The 18,747-nt window shown below is 40.6% G+C and overlaps 1 protein-coding gene across 1 annotated transcript in view; it reads left to right on the top strand.

Moving 5' to 3' along the window:
• The window catches only part of map3k9 (mitogen-activated protein kinase kinase kinase 9), a 95,105-nt gene that overhangs the window by 3,542 nt on the left and 72,816 nt on the right, over positions 1-18,747 (top strand). The window contains exon 2 of the mRNA XM_055640826.1: positions 2,961-3,513. Within this exon, the coding sequence (XP_055496801.1) occupies positions 2,961-3,513 (553 nt within the window). The remainder of the gene's footprint in view (positions 1-2,960; positions 3,514-18,747) is intronic.

Raw genomic sequence — 18,747 nt, 5'->3', positions numbered from 1 at the left:
AGGAGAGGAGGTCCATGGGGATAAACCACTGCTGGGTCGCCTGGGTGAGGGTGTCTGATGATGAAAGACCCGAAACACCCAATGACCCCAGGTTACATCACTGATGATGTGTTCAGGAGCATCTATCGATGTATTTGTATCAAAACGACCCTTGTCTGGATTTCAAGAAATGCTTGTTGAGATTTGTGAATTAGCATTGTTGTTTCTGGTATTTCAAAGATTAAGTGTTGATTTAATTTAAATGTTGAGGGAAAAATGATGTTGGCCATTAACACCACATATCGCTTCTTTCCTCCCTCCCCCCTACCCATCAGTCTGATGAAAGGCCTTAACCCGAAACATCCCCTATTTCTTTTCTCCAGATATGCTGCCTGACCTGCTGGGTTACTCCAGCATTTTGTGCCCATCTTTCCCATGGCAATGTTCCTCCGATAATCCATTTTTGCATGGTCAGAAACTCCTTACAGTTGGGAAAACGGGAGTAATTAGTAATGGTCCATGTCAGAATCTCCATATTCTAGTCACACATTATTACTCTTCTCTGAGGACTCCGCGTCACAATGTTCATAGGTGATGTACTGTTTGGTTCTGGACTGATCTGCAGCTCTTTGGCTTGTAGAATTCCAAGGATTTGCAACACTGAGCAAATAAATTCCTTCTGGTCACCGTTTAAAGGGCTATTGCTTATTCTAAAACAGTATCCTTGGTCTAGATTTCCTCATGAGGGGAAAAATATATCTCTGCATCAATCCTGACAATTCCTGTTTCCTTCAACATCTATTTTGTCTACAAATTTTATTGCTGTTTCTTCTGTTGGTCTTGCTACCAATGACCAATTATGTTATCCTTGTGCAGGTTAGGTTTGTCTCAAATCAATTTGATCTTTTTGTATGATTATTTTGAACTGAATGCCAATTATTTGTCAGTTTTATTTCTTTACATTCTGCGTATTGCCGATGTGCGCCTTTTTTCAGTTGTATATTCTCTGGAGCAAAATTTCAAGCAAAGAGTAATCTCTCAGAGAATCAGAAGTATTGAAATAAGAATGGATATTTGTCTTAAATTAATCCATTGTTTATAACAATGTGCAGCAGGCAATTAATTATCGAAACAATTATATTGGCAAACATTCCTGGTGCAAGAGAGATCATGGGGGTGCAGTTTGAATAACTGATCGCCTCGTTCACCCACCTATCCAAGGATGGTAATAAGAATGAACAATTTGTCTCATTGTGTGTGACCAATCTCAATTTGGCAGCTGTAAGATTATTGCATAAAGCCTCCGGGCTACCTAGGGATTATGTATTGACCAGGGTTATTGTTCCTGAACGTTTGTAAAAAATCAATTGCTCCTGTGTGGATTTCTGGAGGAGAACATGGCTGAGTTTGGCTATGATTTTACAATCAAAGCAAGCAACTGTTATTCATTCTTCAAGGTGGAGCCTTAATAATGGGCACTTGGTTAGTATATAGTTAAGAATGTTGAACTGTTCTCAAGGTTAAGCAGGATTTGAAAGACGGAATGCTTGTCCTGTTTTTTTAAAGGTGATGCTTCTCGTTACATTTATTGCCCTATCTTCTCCCATTAATTTCCCCCCTCTACTCTCAACATGAGTACAAAATATAATCAGTCCTGTAGTCATGTTTTCTCTGATCTAAATGTGACGATCACCAATTCCACAGATGTTACTAGATTCGCCACATCTTTGGCAAGTTATTTTGGCATGACTTGCAATGTTGTGGATCTCCTTTTTAAAATTCTAACATTCAGTAAAACAAGACGAGATAATGCTGCTCCAGAATCCTGGGTTCATCAATCCTCACCTCACTGCTTTGTGGAGGTTGCATGTTCACCCCATGACCATTTTGGTTTATTCCACCATCCCAAAGATGTTACTGGATTCATTGGTTGCAGTTTTGGTAACCTGTTATTTTCAACCAGTTAGGGTTGGCGATAACAAAAGAGTTAAGGGGAATTAATGGGCATGTGTAAACTACAGGAGTATAAATTGCAGGGTTACAGGGAATCAAGGGGATGGAAAACAGGATTGATAAATAGTGGTATTTGGAACTGGATGGACCAAATGGGCTGAATGACTTCTCTTTGTGCCGGGAAAGTATGAATATTGCCACTTTGCTTTTTCCTATTTTCCTACAATTAGTACATCTGTATTGTTTCAAAAAAGTGCCTCTGTTTGAGGTTACCTTCAGTTGTTGCAAAAGTTTAAACGTAGGCAATGCTGAAATATTTAATATAGTACTAAGTTGAATGAGATATTCTAATTCTTAATTCTACTATTCTAGTATCAATCCACTCTGTGAACCTTGTTAGAATAATTCAAAGAATAATTTAACAGAACATCAGCTGAAAATTGGCTTCTGGTGTCCATTCAGCTAATTCCTGGATTTGCTTCAGATAATTTCTATAGAGTAGGGGTGAACAGGTTAAGAATGGAAGAAAGCAACTAGCTGGAGTTTTAATAGCACACCAGGATCTTAAACATGGGTTGCACTAAATGTTTAAAAAGTGCATCATAAGTCAATGATCATCTGTAAACAAAAAAACTTGTTTGTCAGTCTGAGACCCTTAAGACCTTTAACCTTAATGGCAGATTGAACTCTGAAAAAGTTTTATAATGGAGAGTGCAAATTTTAAGGTCTGGAATGTGCACGCAGTTAACTTTATAGGGAACTTCTGTTGTGTGTTGATTAATTTATGTTTAAAATATTCCAATAATTATAGCTCAATTATGATCAGCAGGGCTGTTTATTATTCTTATTGAAATTGAAGATGGAACAAGTGGGTGGGGTGTGTGCAATGTGTATAAGACAGTGTAGGTCAAATAAAATGGAAAAAGTGTAACATGATCAGCTGAATATGAAGATATGTTGAGTGCTATCAGGGACAAAAAGTATATACATTGAGATGGAATAAATTGATTATTTTTTTGGTTGTTTAGGATTCCAAGGTTTCTGGAGATGAAGGCTGGTGGACGGGTAAAATCAATGACCAGGTTGGCATCTTTCCCAGCAACTATGTCACCAATGCCCCATGTTACAGCAAGTTGCAAGATACCAGCACAGATGTTTACCCTCATCCCTTGGAAACGGACTTCAATGAGCTGCAGCTGGAGGAGATTATTGGCATTGGTGGCTTTGGCAAAGTTTACAGGGGCATCTGGAGACTGGAGGAAGTCGCCGTTAAAGCAGCTCGGCAGGACCCAGATGAGGATATCAGCCAGACCATTGCGAATGTTAAGCAGGAAGCAAAACTGTTTGCCATGTTGAAGCATCCTAACATCATAGATTTGCAGGGCGTTTGTCTAAAGGAGCCCAATCTCTGCTTGATCATGGAATTTGCCCGCGGGGGCTCCTTAAATCGAGTGTTGGCAGGCAAGAAGATTCCACCTCATATACTTGTCAACTGGGCAGTTCAGATTGCACGGGGCATGAATTACTTGCATGAAGAAGCAATTGTTCCTATTATCCACCGGGACCTCAAATCCAGTAACAGTAAGTATATCAGAGAATGAATATCACTGGGCAAAGGTGTGCTTGACGGTGTGGTGGGAGGAATTCGGACAACTTTGGGGGCAGATATTGTTTGGCTGCCTACCTTGTGTTAGATAAATGAAATTAAAATTATAGCATTCAAATTTAATGTTCAAGAAATGTGCTTTGCATTTTGTTTAAATCTTTCCAAATTGTTTGCAGATTTTAATTTGATTGCATCATTATAATTGGATTGCATTATGCACCAATAAAGGCATCTCACAAGGCCAGTTTTGTGCAGAGTCTCAGAATAGAGAAAGACTCTTAAGAGGAGAATGATTTAACAAACAAAAATCAATACATTATCAAGCTGATGCAAATGTTCTAAGTTGGCTTGGATACTGCCATCTACAAAATGGTGGCGTGCTTTGTGCCAGAGCAACCATATTCATCATTCACTTATGCCATGTCACAATTGATTTGTGCATCTTTCTTTCAATGCCTACCCTACAAAAATCTGTTGACCCTGGATTTGAAACTTTCAATTGTCCCCAGCCTCCTTTTACTTTATTTGGAAATTATTCCAAGTTGCTTCTTCTGTGCTCCTTGACACGTTCTCTCCCCTTGGATGGGGCCTGACCTATTGACTATTTTGATTTTCTTTTTTGTAGTTCAAATTTGCAGCATTTATTTACTTTGTAACTTTTTAAATCTGAAGCCTTTCTGGTAATTTGAGAATATGTTAAAAAAAATAATAATTTGGTTGACAATGCTAAGAGAAAAATGTACTGTTTGCAAAAGGTACACAAAAATGCTGGAGAAACTCAGATGGTGCATCAGCATCTATGGAGCGAAGGAAATAGGCAAAGTTTCGGGCCGAAACCCTTCTTCAGAATGATGGGGGGTAGGAGGAGGCGGGGAGAAGAAAGGAAAAAAGTGAAGGAGGAGCCCGAGGGCTGAGGTAGAGTTAGGAAGGGGAGGAGACAGCAAGGGCTAACAGAATTGTGAGAATTCAATGTTTATGTCACCAGGATGCAGACTCCCCAAGCGGAATACGAGGTGCTGTTCCTCCAATTTCCGGTGTTGCTCACTCTGGCCGTGGAGGAGGCCCAGGACAGAGAGGTCGGATATGGAATGGGAGGGGGAGTTGAAGTACTGAGCCACTGGGAGGTCAGGTAGGTTAATGCGGACCGAGTGGAGGTGTTCGGCGCAAGCCTAAAATTGGAGGTACAGCACCTCATATTCCGCTTGGGGTGGCTGCATCTTGGTGGCATGAACATTGAATTCTGTTAGCCCTTGCTGTCTCCTCCCCTTCCTACCTCTCCCTCAGCCCTCAGGCTCCTCCTCCTCCTTTTTCCTTTCTTCTCCCCGCCTCCCCCTAACCCCCATCAGTCTGAAGAAGGGTTTTGGCCCGAAACGTTGCCTATTTCCTTCGCTCCATAGATGCTGCTGAACCCGCTGAGTTTCTCCAGCATTTTTGTGTACCTTCGATTTTCCAGCATCTGCTGTTCCTTCTTAAATACTGTTTGCAAAGCATCTTTTGTGTGAGGTGCTCTGGGCCAGTTCATGGGCTATGATTTACTGCTGGTCAATGTGCCTGTAGTGATACATCTTTAAATATAGGGCTAATTAAGTTCCTTTATTGATGGTGGTCAATGGATAAATATTCATCAATATTCCGCTAGAACTCTTCTACTTTTCCCAGAATATAGAATAGGTTTGCATACACCAGAATGCAAATGGTCTCTCAGTTAAGCTGCTTGAAAGGCCAACAATTCTGACTTTGCAACATTCCCTTAGTATTGCATATGACACCGAGCCTCCATTGTGGTGGGATTGGCAAATACAGCATTATAATTTGTTCTACTATATTACTGTAGTAATATAAAGCTACACCATGACTCCCTGATACTTGCATTTAATGCCCTGACCAATGAAGGCATACAGTGTGACCTCTTTACCTTTCTATCTACATGTGTTGTCATGAAAAAGATACTCGAAGAACTAGATGGGGCAATGGAATTTAATCTCTGGAATGTGAAGTCTGATTTTCTTTTCAAATTGATGAGGAAGCCAATGGCAATCCCAGTCATTTGTTCCAAATTACAGTAATTACAGATTGAGTGGTTACATGGTTTCATGTGAACATCCAAAAGCTGCTGTCCGCCTTGCACTACTGTGGTGCTGGTATGTACAAATGGTATTTCATTCACCACCTCACCTCAGATGCTTTGAATGTCATTCAATTACTGCATTATTATTGGAGGTATGAACTGAACCCTTTGTAGATATTTCGGGCTAGCAACTTGTCGCCCACATACCCTCTTAGCAACTAAAGTAAGTGTTAATTAATTTGTTGTGCATGAAAATGTGACAGTCTTGTGTGCATCTCATTACATTGCATTGTGGAATGTTTTGAGACCTATTTTTTGTCTTTATCTTTTGATTTCTCCTTTGCCTCTTTCATATCCTATATCTGATTTGACATGAAATTCACCCTTCCCTTTGATTTTTTTATTTCAATCATAAAGCTCACTAATTATGAAAATACATAGTGAGTTGTTTCCTCCAACCACCCTTTAGATTTGTTGAATCTTTATCAGTTTGAGCTTTCAGCAACTTTCTGTGCAAAATAAAACTGGATATTGTGTTGGGAGCGCTGTTGCGTTAATGACAGTGGCCATGTAGAATTTCACCCTGGTATCAAACAAGAGTCACATGACGGCTATCAGTCCCCCTCCATTTACACTAACTTCTGCCTGGCAGGACCAGTTTTTACCTTTAGCAACTTCTCTTTTCACTCCTCCCAATATTTATAAATCAAGGGTGTAATCATGGGCACGAGTACGGGCTCCAGCTACACTTCTTCACTGGTTAAGTGGAGTATCCCTTATTCCAAACCCTCTGGCACCACTCCCCAACTCTTCCTCCATAGAAACATAGAAATTAGGTGCAGGAGTAGGCCATTCGGCCCTTCGAGCCTGCACCGCCATTCAATATGATCATGGCTGATCATCCAACTCAGTATCCCGTACCTGCCTTCTCACCATACCCCCTGATCCCCTTTAGCCACAAGGGCCACATCTAACTCCCTCTTAAATATAGCCAATGAACTGGCCTCAACTACCCTCTGTGGCAGAGAGTTCCAGAGATTCACCACTCTCCGTGTAAAAAAGTTCTTCTCATCTCGGTTTGTAAAGGATTTCCCCTCTATTTTTCCTTAAGCTGTGACCCCTTGTCTTGAGACTTTCCTAACTCCGGATATCAATCTTCCTGCATTTTAGCCTGTCCAACCCCTTAAGAATTTTGTAAGTTTCTATTAGATCCCCTCTCAATCTCCTAAATTCTAGAGAGTATAAACCAAGTCTATCCAGTCTTTCTTCATAAGACAGTCCTGACATCCCAGGAATCAGTCTGGTGATCCGTCTCTGCACTCCCTCTATGGCAATAATATCCTTCCTCAGATTTGGAGACCAAAACTGTACACAATACTCCAGGTGTGGTCTCACCAAGTTGCCTGTACAACTGAGTAGAACTCCCTGCTTTATACTCAATCCTTTTGCATCCAAAGCTAACATACATTCGCTTTCTTTCTGCCTGCTGCACCTGCAATCCTACCTTCAATGACTGGTGTACCATGACACCCAGGTCTCGCTGCCATCTCCCCCCTTTCCCAATCGGCCACCATTTAGATAATAGTCTGCTTTCCCCCTTTTTGCCACCTTGGATAAAAGCACATTTAAACACAGGATACTGCATCAACATCTGCATTGGTGCCACTTCCTGCATTGGGGCAGGTTTCATCATCAACATTAACTCTACTAAAATTTCCACCCTGCCACCAAATTCACTTGGACAATTTCTGACACCCCTCTCCCCATTCTTATCTCTCCATTCCTGTTTCAGGAGACAAACCATCCCTGACATTTTCTGGTAGCCCCCCCACCCCGGGTACCTAGACTACAAGTCCCATCCTGTCTCTTGTAAAGGTGACATTCCATTCTCTGTTTTTCCAATTCAGCATCATCTGCTCTTGAGACCTTCTACTCCAGGATATCAGATTAATACTTTTTGTAAGAAATGGTTTATCTTTCTGTCCCTCAGCTGTGATTTAATGGTGCCCTTTTCCAGATCTCCTCCAATTTCTGCATCTCACCCCCTCCCCCCCAACAGAATAAAGAGAGGTTCGTCTTGTCTTTCACTCCACCCTTGCATATCTGAAGAAGGGTTACTGCCCGAAATGTTGCCTATTCTTTTCTTCCAGAGATGTTGCCTGACCCGCTGAGTTACTCCAGTATTTTGTGTCTATCTTTGCATCCAACACATCATTCTTTGAAATTTCTGCCAGCGTAATGCAATCTCGCCACCTGCCACATCGTTCCATCCCCACCCCTTTCTGCCTTCAGCTTCCTTCCATCGACTCCACTTTTGCCCTGCATTGCCTTGGGAAAGCAGCCAAACAAGGACATCTCACACTCTGGTTATTCTCTCTCCTCCCATTGGATAAAAAATGCAAAAACCTGAAAGCACATGCCACCTGACTCAAGAACAGCTTTTTAAAATGTGGACAAAGATTTATGATGAATCCGAAGGGTTGCATTTTTGCACAAAGGGTGGTGAGTGTATGGAACGAGCTGCCAGAGGAGGTTGTTGAGGCGGGTTCAATCGTGACATTTAAGAAACATTTAGACAGGTATGTAGATAGGATAGGTTTAGAGGAATATAGGCCAAACGCAGGCAGGTAGGACTAATACAAATGGGATGTAATGGTCGGTGGAGGCAAATTGAGCCGAAGGGCCTGTTTCCACGCTGTATAACTCTATGACTCTTTAACAGTCCCCTCATAAGCTAAGGATGTATTCCTGATCTCCCAAATTATATCATTGCGGATCTTGCATTTTTGTAGTCTATTGATTCACAGTAGCTGTAACACTATATTCTGCACTGTGTTTCCTTTTCTCCTTCTGCTCCACCCGTGTATGGTTTGATTGTACTCGTCTGTGGTATGATTTGCCTGGATTACACCCAAAACAAAGATTTGCCACTGCATCTCTGTATACGTCACAATAATAAACCAACCAACATTTCCATCCTGACTAGGGTACTTGCTGAGTAAGCTGGGTGGAGTGCCTTTCTATAAAATATCAAAGTATGTTTTCTCTTGAAGGTTTGTTCCCGTGAGAATTTATAGTAAGTGAGGGTCAAGTATCCATTTGAGTTGTTTTATTTATAACGAGCCTTGATAGGTATCGCTGACCATTCCTTTTACTAATGTTTAGCTTGGCTGTTGAAATGATTTTAAACTTCCTGGTTGAAACCAAGTGACTTTTATAGCAGTTTGTTAATTAGATTCTATTGCCACTTGCAGTGAAGGAACCAAGAGGGAAAATAAATGTCTAGGTTGACTGATGATTACATTTATTTGTTTTCACAAAGCACTTAAAATGCAATGAATGCTATAGGTTTCCTTAAACCACCATAGGGCCATTCTTTGGAAAGTGAACCAAACTGCCACACACGTGACCAGATGGCATCGAAGTAATGCATCAAAACATTATTGTAAGATTGATCTTATTCCATGATATTTTCCTACCTACATAACTATAATGCATATCTGCAAAAAATATGAACATTATAGCTTTTTAAAATTCACAGTTTGTAAGATAAAACTGAGTTATGAAAAAAATGCTTCAGTGAGGTCACACATGTGACCAGTCATATTTGACCTCTGACCCGAAACAAACATTGTCAGCATAACATAAAAATTTCACTTGATAAACTTTGGAAAAAAACATGAATGTTTTTATATATTAATGATTTGGACGAGGGAATTGAATGCAACATCTCCAAGTTTGCGAATGACACGAAGCTGGGGGGCAATGTTAGCTGTGAGGAGGATGCTAGGAGGCTGCAAGGTGACTTGGATAGGCTGGGTGAGTGGGCAAATGCATGGCAGGTGCAGTATAATGTGGATAAATGTGAGGTTATCCACTTTGGTGGCAAAAACAGGAAAGTAGACTTTTATCTGAATGGTAGCCGATTAGGAAAGGGGGTGATGCAACGAAACCTGGGTGTCATGGTACACCAGTCATTAAAAGTAGGTATGCAGGTGCAGCAGGCAGTGAAGAAGGCGAATGGTATGTTAGCATTCATAGCAAAAGGATTTGAGTATAGGAGCAGGGAGGTTCTACTGCAGTTGTACAGGGTCTTGGTGAGACCACACCTGGAGTATTGTGTACAGTTTTGGTCTCCTAATCTGAGGAAAGACATTCTTGCCATAGAGGGAGTACAGAGTGATTCCTGGGATGTCAGGACTTTCATATGAAGAAAGACTGGATAGACTCGGCTTGTACTCGCTAGAATTTAGAAGATTGAGGGGGGATCTTATAGAAACTTACAAAGTTCTTAAGGGGTTGGACAGGCTAGATGCAGGAAGATTGTTCCCGATGTTGGGGAAGTCCAGAACAAGGGGTCATAGTTTAAGGATAAGGGGGAAATCTTTTAGGACCGAGATGAGGAAAACTTTTTTCACACAGAGAGTGATGAATCTCTGGAATTCTCTCCCGCAGAAGGTAGTTGAGGCCAGTTCATTGGCTATATTTAAGAGGGAGTTAGATGTGGCCCTTGTGGCTAAAGGGATCAGGGGTATGGAGAGAAGGCAGGAACAGGATACTGAGTTGGATGATCAGCCATGATCATATTGAATGGCGGTGCAGGCTTGAAGGGCTGAATGGCCTACTCCTGCGCCTATTTTCTATGTTTCTATGAATCATATATACAGTACAAAACAATACACCTGCAATGTTTTCAGAATTAGAAGAGATGTATTCCACAACTTTCCATATTTTTGGTCACACACGTGACTAAGAATGGGAGGGGGGCCATTGAATGTCACATATTTTCTTATGATTATAGAGGCCATCAAACCCATGCTAGCTCCCAGCAGAGCAATTGCATTTCCCTGGAACCTTGCAGTGTTTTCTCACGTGTATATCTATAAATTCGTCTTTTGATCCTATTTGCCAAAAGGGTAACTTAAAGGGTTATTATCCAGTAGATTAAATGCAGCACAACCTTGGTCTGTGTTGCTGAATACACAAGCTTCATTTGTACTTTAGCAGAAAATTGATCATTTTCAGTAAATGTTTGGAACAATTCCAAAACTTTCATAGTGATATGCGACCTAATTGTTGATGTCACTTTGTAGCTTACTTTATTGTCGATTGCTTAATGCATTAAATTTAGAAAAATTGATATTCACCACGAAACTAAATATTACATGAAGATTAAAAGATATTTGGAAAGCTAGAGAAATGATGTCTTTATACCGTATGGCACATATGTGCCTAACTACCATTCTCTATCATACCTTGTTTTCATTTTCAATATTTTCATTATTTGTTTACGCAGAACTCCCATTCTACCTGACCATTCCTTTTGACCCTGTACAAATTGCCATTTGCTAACAAATTGGGGCAAATACTCCACCATGCTTCCTGAAGTCAATAACTAGCGTCAAAGATGCAGCACAGTTCCACGAAGATGCAGCACTGTTCCACGAAGATGCAGCACAGAATGCCAGAGGAGATTATTTTTCCCTGTGGCTATCAAACTGTACAACTCCTCCCCCCCCTTCTGTCGTGGGGTAGACTGACTCCCCTTCCCAATCCTGAACTTTCCACGTCACCTTAAATTCATGTTTTGAGTATCTTGTTGTGTTTTATGACGGTTGGGAGACCAATTTCCATCCTGGGATACATAAAGTTCTATCATATCATCATATCAAATTGTTTTGCCAAAGGTTTTGTAGCTCTTTTGTGATAAATATCAAAAATGCCATATTCTAGCCTTTACTGTTGAGACACGAGACTGCAGATACTGCAATTTGAGGCAAAAAACAAATTGCTTGAGGAACTCAGCGGGTCAGACGACATCAATGGAGGCAAAGGGATGGTCACTTTGAGTTGAGATCCTGCATTAGTACTCTGATGTTGATGCGTCATTGTATGTTTGTTGCCCCTTTTTGATTTTATGTTGTTTAGTTTACTGTTGATTTTATTTTTGGATACATTTAGTCCTCATGTTATTAGAAGCATAAACTCATCCTGTATCACTTTTTAACCTCATTTTATATGAACATTCTTCCTTGATTTTCTGTTGCTTTATTGCCCACTTGCTGTGGAAGCTTTCTAATTCACTGCACTGAAATCGGCTTTATTGAACGATTATGATATGATTGCTTTTAGATAAACTGCTGCCTAATTGAACCTGGCGCATTACTAAATCTAATATGACCTGATTTATTGGTGGTTATGTGGGGTTTTCTTGAATATACTCAAATAAAATAACTTTCTGACAAAATCCTTCATTAAAACCATTCTTCCTTTGCGACATGCTTGTCTGATCTCAGGATTTGTGTACTTCCAACACTTCCATCATTTCTGGGACTGATGCGCAATTCCACTGGAGAAGTCAAATCTTTCCGATTTTAATTTGACCCACAAATCCTCTTCCCTCATGCATTGCTTTATCATTGAATTCCTGTCAACCATAATATCACCTTCACCATTTTTGTAATCATTTCTGTATTTATCCAATCTGTTGGCCGTGAACTTGGCTATGAAAAATTGGATTTTATGTATGAATTTTAAGTATCTACACAATTGTATTTGTGGAACTGAGACTCATAGCACCCATATTATGAATCGAAAAAAACACAAACACTGAATTCTTATTCTTGTGCTGTCAGCGTAACCAATTGCCGACACAGGCAATATTCTTAGTAAGTGCTTTTTCTAACGAAAACTAAGCACAACATTTGCATTAATGTTAAAGGACTATTTAGACTGTGGGTGCAGTGGGGCATGTGAATTATGTTCCTTCTACATGATTCTGTCTGCGCATGAACAGACTGAACACATGCAGGTCCATTGTTATATTCCCCTTCAGAGATTGCATGGGAGAAGCATTTCACATGTCATGCAATGGGCAGGTACCTAGGTTTGTGAATTTTTAAAGTATGTTTTCTTAATTTAAGATGTGTTAATAAGCCTTTCTTCATTGAACAGTCTTAACCCAAACGTAAGGAATTGATTCTATCATTGGACAAAACAAGGTTAGGGAGATTACAAGAAAAATCTAATAAAATATGAAGGATTGTCTTTTAATTTGTGTATGAAAGTCTGTTTTTGTACTTTAGGTTACACTTTGAACAAGATACTTCTCAGATAAAGTTTTGATGTTGCTTAACATGTTACCATGATAACATTACCATGTTGCAGTATCTGAGACTGTCTGTAATCTAGGTGCAAGAAAGAATTGCAGATGCTGGTTTAAATCAAAGGTAGACATAAATTGCTGGTGTATCTCAGCGGGACAGGCAGCATCTCTGGAGAGAAAGAATGGGTGACGTTTCGGGTTGAGATCCTTCGCTCCAGAGATGCTGCCTGTCCCGCTGAGTTACTCCTATATTTTATGCCTATCTGTAATCGAGGGTTAGGGTTGGGGAAAATCTGGAATTTAAATGCACCTCCACTCCCATTAATTTGTCTCCATTTGTTGTGGGCGTGTCCTTCTTGCACCAGAATGTAATGGACTTTGACCATTCTCAACCAGCAAACTGTCCTAGCCGCCATCCAACCAAAGTTTCGACAGCTTGGTTTACTTGGTTAACCCTGGCTGTAAAACCCAGCAGTAACTTTCTACAGTTTCAAAAGAAATATAGCTGCTTGGTCAATGAAGGACATTGAGTTGGAAAGTGCTTTATTTGAATTGTTTAGGAGCCACCAAGTTCATTTGAGCTCAGTTGAAGGGTTGGAGATGGAAGCATGAGGGTTTTGAGAATTTTGGAAGAAATTGATTTTATGGTTTTGCTCGACTGACACTGTCTGTGTCAGATTGGTTCAATTTGAAACACCTTTGTTTCATAATCATAATCATACTTTATTAGCCAGGTATGTTTTGCAACTTACGGGGAATTTGATTTGCCATACAGTCATACCAATAAAAAGCAACAGAATGCACAAAATACATTTTAACATGAACATCCACCACAGTGACTCCTGCATTCCTCACAGTGATGGAAGGGGCAAAAAAGTTCAATCTCCCCCTTCTTTGTCCTCCAGCGGTCGGGGGCCTCTAACTTTCCGTTGAAGGGACGATCTTACTCCCATAGCCGGCGGCGGGCCTCCTTGTCGGGGCTATCAAGCTCTTGCATCGGAGGAGAATCTCGGCTCCCCACGCCGGGCGATCTACCCAGGGTCGGGGCTAGTCGAACGTCGTGCGGCATTTGGACCTTCCCAACGTTAGTCTCAACCCGAGACTGCGAGTCCTTGATGTTACAGTCCGCAGGCCGCGGTTGGAGCGTCCATCTCACGCAAGGAATCGACTCCAATGGTAAGTCCACGCCCTACGGTGAGGTTCAAAGCAATACTGAGCTAAGGTCCCCAGCTCCCTGATGTTAGGCTGCAGAGCGACCGGTGATACGATCCGGAAAACAATCGCATCTCCGGAAAAAAAGTTTCCCCCGACCCCTTTCCCCACCTCCCACATAAAACAAACCAGAGAACATTAACACATACTTTTAAAACACACTAAAAAATAACAAAAAAAAGACGAAAAGACAGACTCTTTTGAGGCTGCCATCCTGCGGCGCCCCTGGTGGAAATTAAATGAGTCTCAGTTGCATTCAAATGAGGAGAGTTGCATTCCCTGAGGTGATAACATTGAATGAAATCCACAAGTTTATCTGTATCTATCAATCCTATGAGGGTATTTAAATATTAATCGAAGAGTTTTCCCCCTATCAACGGTAACTAACAAATGTAACTATTGTCATTTTCCATTTTTCCAATTGGTTCACCGACTCCATTAGATTTACGAGGAAAGTCACAAAATAAACCCAATGAAAGTCTTCGTTGGTCAAAGTTCAACTTTGATTTTTTTAAATTCTTTACTTTCCAAGTACAAATGGCCCACATATTGGTACTATAAACAAGCTACCACACAACTATAAACATGTAGTTTTAAAGTTTGTATCAGTATTATCACATTGTAACAATGATTGTGTTTGTCTGTTTTGAACAATCATATTGATAGTTGGTGCAAATGACAACATTCTCTGATGTAACCTTTCGCGTTACCTTTGCTATGTTCGCCCAATTTCCCATCATCCTTTTCCAGTGAACCACCTAGTTTGACCATACTAGAAACTTTCCCTACTTTCTTATGATTTCCAGAAATTCCTTTGCCATACACTTTTGAGGTTGGTCTGGTGGTAGTCCCCAGCTATGATGAACAAATCCCCAGGGTATTTTGTTTCAAGGTTATTATTTGTTGTGGCCTATGAAGATAGCTGTTCCATTCTCCCTTGCTCCTGATGTTGGGGGAGTCCAGAACCAGGAGCCACAGTTTAAGAATAAGCGGTAGGCCATTCAGAACTGAACTGAGAGAGTTGTGAATTTGTGGAATTCTCTGCCTCAGAAGGCAATGGAGGCTGATTCACTGGATGCATTCAAAAGAGTGTTAGATACAGCTCTTAGGGCTAGCAGAATCAAGGAGTATGGGGAGAAGGCAGGAACGGGGTACTGATTGTGGATGATCAGCAATGATCACATCGAATGGCGGTGCTTGCTCGAAGGGCTGAATGGCCTACTTCTGCACCTATTGTCTATGTATCCACCTGTATGTACCTTAGTCATCCTGACACTAAATATCTAATTGTTAAGTGCTTAATAAAGCAAAAATAAAATCAACAAAAGCATGTATTTTAAAATAGCTATTTTGATTAACAAATTATAGAAGCCTCACCAAGTGGAGAGAACAGCTTTGTGTCAGAAATGAAAGCCAGTTTTTCCTGTGTAACTATCTTCTTCTTCTTGCGTTTGAGGCAGCAGTAGTCTGCGGCAGGGTGATGCCATCCGGTTCGACATTCATAGGTGCCTGCCCTAAAAAAGGCGCATGCGCCAGGTTTAAATGAATAATTGACTATGAATGCCACAACCTGCTAGTGAGGAATGGGTAGTCCACTGATGGTGGAAGATATTGAATTATGACCAATTATTTTTCCCACAGCTGATCACTCTGAAATATACCAGTGTTAATGAAGCAGTTAATCCTTGTATGCTAGCTAGCCTATTTATTTGCCTCTGTACTCCACAATTTGAGATTTGTAATAGAAAAAAAATTACATGTGGTTAAAGTGCACATTGTCAGATTTAATTAAGGCCATTTTTACACATTTTGGTTTCACCATTTAGAAATTGCAGCAGTGTTTATACATAGTCCCCCCCCCCCCCCCCCCCCCCCCCCCCCCCCCCCCCCCCCCCCCCACCCCCCCCCCCCCCCCCACCCCCAGGGCACCATAATGTTTGGGACTCATGGCGTCACAGGTCTTTGTAATTGCTCAGGTGTGTTTAATTGCCTCCTTAAGATAGCTCTCAGCACCCAGTCTTTCCATCACCTTTGGAAACTTTTAGTGCTGCTTATCAACATGAGGACCAAAGTCGTGCGAATGAAAGTCAAAGAAGCCATTATGAGGCTGAGAAACAAGAATAAAACTGTCAGAGATATCAGCCAAACCCGAGGCTTACATAAATCAACATGTTTAGAACATCATTAAGAAGAAAGAGTACTGGTGAGCTTACTAATCGCAAAGGAACTGGCAGGCCAAGGAAGAGCCTCCACTGCTGATGACATAAGAATTCTCTCTATAATAAAGAAAAAATCCCCAAAACACCTGTCCGGTAGATCAGAAACACTCTTCAGGTGTGGATTTGTCAATGACCACTGCCCGCAGAAGACTTCATGAACAGAAATACAGAGGCTACACTGCAAGATGCAAACCACTGGTTAGCCCCCAAAATAGGATGGCCAGGTTACAGTTTGCCAAGAAGTACTTAAAAGAGCAACCATAGTTCTGGAAAAAGGTCTTGTGGACAGATGAGATGAAGATTAACATATCAGTGATGGCAAGAGCAAAGTATGGAGGAGAGAAGGAACTGCCCAAGATCCAAAGCATACCATCTCATCTGTGAAACACGGTGGTGGAGGTGTTATGGCCTGGGCATGTATGACTGCTGAAGGTACTGGCTCACTTATCTTCGTTGATGATACAACTGCTGATGATAGTAGCATAATGAATTCTGAAGTGTGTAGACACATCCTATCTGCTCGTTCAAACAAATGCCTCAAAACTCATTGGCCGGCAGTTCATTTTACAGCAAGACAATGATCCCAAACATACTGCTAAAGCAACAAAGGAGTTTTTCAAAGCTAAAAAATGGCCAATTCATGTGGCCAAGTCAATCACCTGATCTGAACCCAATTGAGCATGCGCTTTATATGCTGAAGAGAAAAATGAAGGGGACTAGCCCCCAAAACAAGCATAAGCTAAAGATGGCTGCAATACAGGCCTGGCAGAGCATCACCAGAGAAGACATCCAGCAACTGGTGATGTCCATGAATCGCAGACTTCAAGCAGTCATTGCATGCAAAGGATATGCAGCAAAATACTAAACATGACTACTTTCATTTACATGACATTGCAGTGTCCCAAACATTATGGTGCCCTGAAATGGGGGCACTATGTATAAACACTGTTGTAATTTCTGCATGGTGAAGCAAAAATATATAAAAATAGCCTTTCTTAAAATCTGACAATGTGCACTTTAACCACATGTGATTAAAGTGCACATGTGATTTTTTTTTTCTATTACAAATCTCAAATTGTGGGGTACATAAATTGTGGTGTAAATAAATTATGGGTCTTTATCCCAAACATTATGGAGGGCACTGTATGAAAGAAAGTGAACCTAATTGTGCACAATGCTGTGATTTTGGTTGAACTCGCATCACCTTGGGCTGATGAGTGTTAAAAAGTTACCTTATGTAACAATTGTATTTGGGTACATTATTCCTTTTTTTTCCACCCCTTTATTTCTCTTCTATGTTCTGGTGTATTTCTTGGGCAGAGGTCATCTTAAATATGTCACCACAATAGACATTTACAATCGTCAGCACAAGAGGTGAGGAAAAAAATACTCATTTACAAATATTGCTGAGACTTTGAACTGACGGGTACTCTCAAATACACTTGTACTTTGTAGGTAGACAAAAATGCTGGAGAAACTCAGTGGGTGAGGCATCATCTATGGAGAGAAGGAATAGGCAACTTTTTGGGTCAAGACCCTTCTTCAGACTTTGTGGTTGCCCTTCCTGCTCCTTTAGGCAAGATGTAAACTGGTGAGGTTATGATGTGAAATAGAAGTGTGTCAAACTTGAAAACCAGCATGTGGGCTGGTTTTAACCCAAGACATCCCAAACTACTTTTGAGGTGCAGCTTCTATTATAATTGTATTAACCTCATCTGCTTTTTATTCAAGTTTCCTAATTCAGCATGTCTATTTTTTCAGATCTTGGTGTCAAAGTTTTTCTGAAAATTTTTATAGACGGTTTTGACTCTGTTTCCGTCATCTACATTGTTGTACCTTATTAAAAAAAAAAAGCAGTATTTGTCAAGGTAAATTATCCCATTTACATTTCACGGCAATCTTCCAGTTTTGTTTTCCTTGCCTACGCCATGTCGTTTAATTTGATCCTTGTGAAAGTATGCATTGGTGAAAATCTATTGTTGATTTCTACCACTAGCTTCTGGGATAAAGAGGAAGATGGACACAAAATGCTGGAGTAACTCAGCGGGATAGGCAGCATCTCTGGAGAGAAGGAATGGGTGACGTTTTGGGTTGAGACCCTTCTTCAGAGCCTAAACGTCATCCATTCCTTCTCTCCCAAGATACTGCCTGTCCCACACTTTGTGTCTCTTTGGTTTAAACTAGCATCTGCAGTTCCTTCATATACAGCATGAATCCGCTGCGGTTGATGTTTATGTTAACTTTTATGTAGTTGTGTCTTGGTGCTTTTTTTGTATGACAATTCAAATTTCACTGTACCTTAATTGGTACATGTGACAATAAACTGACCTTGAAACCTTGAAGGAAGAATTTGTTTCGAAATTTGACTTTTTGAGATTGAGCTTCAAGTCCAGCAAACAATCTATTTATAAACTATTTACAAATCAGTCCATTTCGTGACTGGTGAATTAGTAAATTCAGTTTTAAGTCTGGGATATTTATTGTTGTAGGAAGCAGTAATGGGATTGTAAATTTTGGAGCTATTTTGCTGATTACTTTTGTGCAATAAACTACAGTGAAAGCAGCAGCCAATTTGTATTGAGAGCATTAATCCAGTGAATTTGTT

This window comes from Leucoraja erinacea, chromosome 9, assembly GCF_028641065.1.
Source record: "Leucoraja erinacea ecotype New England chromosome 9, Leri_hhj_1, whole genome shotgun sequence".
Classification (NCBI taxonomy): Eukaryota; Metazoa; Chordata; class Chondrichthyes; order Rajiformes; family Rajidae; genus Leucoraja; species Leucoraja erinaceus.
Note: the sequence above shows the minus strand (reverse complement) of the source record. Positions and strands in the feature narration are given on the sequence as shown.